Below are 2703 nucleotides of genomic sequence, written 5' to 3' on the forward strand. Positions count from 1 at the left end.
ACTCTTCAGTGTTCCCGTTGACACTCTAACCTCTGAGCCACACTGGCCAGGACCTGGATGCATTTTTGAAGTGGAGCTGACAAACTTCACATTCACTCACCACTCACTGACTGACTCACCCAGAGCGGGGCATGAATCTGCAACCCAGTATGTGCCTTTGACTGGGAATCAAACCTGTGACCCTCCAGTGCCAGGCCAAACTCTAACCACTGAGAAATGCTGGACAGACTATACTATACTTGTAAAAAATATGTTTTTATTCATTTTTAGAGAAAAAGGAAGGGAGAGGGATACAGAGATAGAAACACTGATGCGAACTCTCATTTTTTTGGTTGATTTTTCTTTGTTAAATGGCATTTAAATATATAAAATAAATATCAAAAATATAAATCTTTGTTTTACTATGGTTGCAAATATCAAACAATTTCTTTATGTGACACGGCACCAGAGTTAAGTTAGGGTTTTTCAAAATGCTGACACGCCGAGCTCAAAAGGTTCGCCATCACTGGAAGAGAACATTTGACTCTTCAGTGTTCCCGTTGACACTCTAACCTCTGAGCCACACTGGCCAGGACCTGGATGCATTTTTGAAGTGGAGCTGACAAACTTCACATTCACTCACCACTCACTGACTGACTCACCCAGAGCAACTTCCAGTCCTGTAAGCTCTACTCATGGTAAGTGTCCTATACAGTTTTTATCAGTAAATTAGAGACACTATTACTTCTCAGGTTGCCATGAGAATTAGCAATAATAATATCTAATACTGCAGATTTTACAAACACTTCACACTTACTAAACAAAATGAGATTACATGATAAGTGTCCTATACACTTTTTTAGCCTGTATAACATATTTTTACCATACCTTTTCTATGATTACATACATAAATATTTACCATCATGTTACAATTGCCTACACCAAGCATGTCAAACTCGAGGTTGGCGGGTCACGAGTTTCACATGCTTGGCCTACACGATTCAGGACATACAGGTTTGTAGCCTAGGATCAATGGTCTATAACACATAGCTTAGGTGTGTACCATCAGGTTTGTGTAAGTGCACTCTATGATGTTCACACAACAATGAAATGGCTCAGAATGTATCCCTGTTGTTAAGTGGCTTGTGACTGTATTCAAATCTGGGAATCTGAGTGACTGCTGGGTCATTAGGCTTTGTGGCCTTGGACAAGTCCCTTCTCCTGTGATAGTGTGCTTTGTTTTCTGTAAAATGCCAGCTTCTTTCTCCAGGGCTACTGTGAGGATTATAGGAAATCATCGGTGTCAATTTTGTAAACACTGACAAAATGGAATAACGGTTCCTGCCCTAACAGAGTCTGATTTTCCTTCTGTCTCCCTCATCCCCATGGAACTCGAGGAGCAGCCTGGCCCACCTTTAGGAAGCTTTCTCTAAAGGCCCTTGGCCTCTCTCCTGGCCTCTGAGGCTCTCATCATCATCCTCTTGCCCCCATTTCAGCAGGTAATTTGACATCATTTTATCTGTTTAAGTCGATTTAATAGCTACTATTTGTTCAAGGCCAGGGCCTGTGCTAGGTGTATTAGATATTATTATTACTAATTCTCATGACAACCTGAGAAGTAATAGTGTTTCTAATTTGCTGATAAAAAATAGGCTCAAAATAGGTAAAAACACTTGTACCAAGGTTCACAGGCACACAATAAACACATCATCTTTTCTCCCTACTCACGTGTGGGGCAGGGCAGAGGGCCCTTGGGGTTCTCCAGGAAGAGGAGCAGTCAGTATTGGGTGAGATCCTGGGCAGTTTGGGCGGGGCCCATGAGTGGGCAGCCGGAGGGAGGTGCCAGGGTCAAAGCCTAATGAGGGGAAGAGAATGCAGAGTGTATAGGGGTCAGAGGTCATGACGTCTGTCCTCCCTCTTCCTAGTCTGTATCCTCTTCCTCTTCTCTTTCTGATACAGTGGCACACTGGCATTCAAACATGTATTAAATTCATCTTACCAGGGAAGGGATGCAGAGGGACAACAGGCTTTTGGCATAGTAAGCGGCACACTACTGGGGGTGGCGTGGAAAGGCCTGGAGGCAGCCAATGTCCAGGGGTCCAAGCACTTGGAGTCCAGGGCAAAGGCAAGGGTTCTGGGGGACGGCTAAGCAGCAGAGGCCCCTGGGAATTCTCCTGCAAGGGAAGAATACACAGGGAGTCAGGTGCAAGGCTGGGAAAGAAATGGGCATATTCTAGGATGAGGTTAGGACTCCAAAACTTTAGATCTTGGAGGGCTGTGAAATCCCACCCCCTCATTTTGCCCATGGAGAGAAGAGATTTTCCCAGGATGATATAGCAAGTCAGGGTTGACCTAGAACCCAGGTGACAAGGACAGAGAGAAAGGGGTCTGGGCAGGGCCCGGCTCTCCTTACCTTCCCAGGGGTGGTCAGTGCCAGTGGGACTGCCCCATGGAGGGTCTGAGGCTGGGGCGCTATGTTCTCCTTTCCGGCTGTGGGGGACCAGGGAGAGCTTTGGTGAATCCTTTCTCCCGACCCCATCCCACTCCAGCTGAAAACTGAGGAAAACCGAGTTCTCCTCTTTGCATGGGCCCCTTTCTACCCACGGATCTCAACGCAGCCTCCCAACACGTGATCACATTGTAAAGGCGGGCGGCTAAGGCCCAGAGAAGAGAAACACCTTGTCCGAGGTCACACAACACTTCAGTGGAGCCTGGGACTCCTTT

General features: G+C 46.2%; 1 protein-coding gene across 1 annotated transcript in view; it reads right to left on the bottom strand.

Annotated features, from left to right (window-relative positions):
- Positions 1–2703, bottom strand: part of DMRTC2 (DMRT like family C2) — a 5933-nt gene that overhangs the window by 2415 nt on the left and 815 nt on the right. Inside the window, 3 exon segments of the mRNA XM_006779535.1 lie at positions 1708–1834; positions 1979–2150; positions 2393–2469. Of these exon segments, the coding sequence (XP_006779598.1) occupies positions 1708–1834; positions 1979–2150; positions 2393–2469 (376 nt within the window).

This window comes from Myotis davidii, unplaced genomic scaffold (assembly GCF_000327345.1).
Source record: "Myotis davidii unplaced genomic scaffold, ASM32734v1 scaffold1577, whole genome shotgun sequence".
Classification (NCBI taxonomy): domain Eukaryota; kingdom Metazoa; phylum Chordata; class Mammalia; order Chiroptera; family Vespertilionidae; genus Myotis; species Myotis davidii.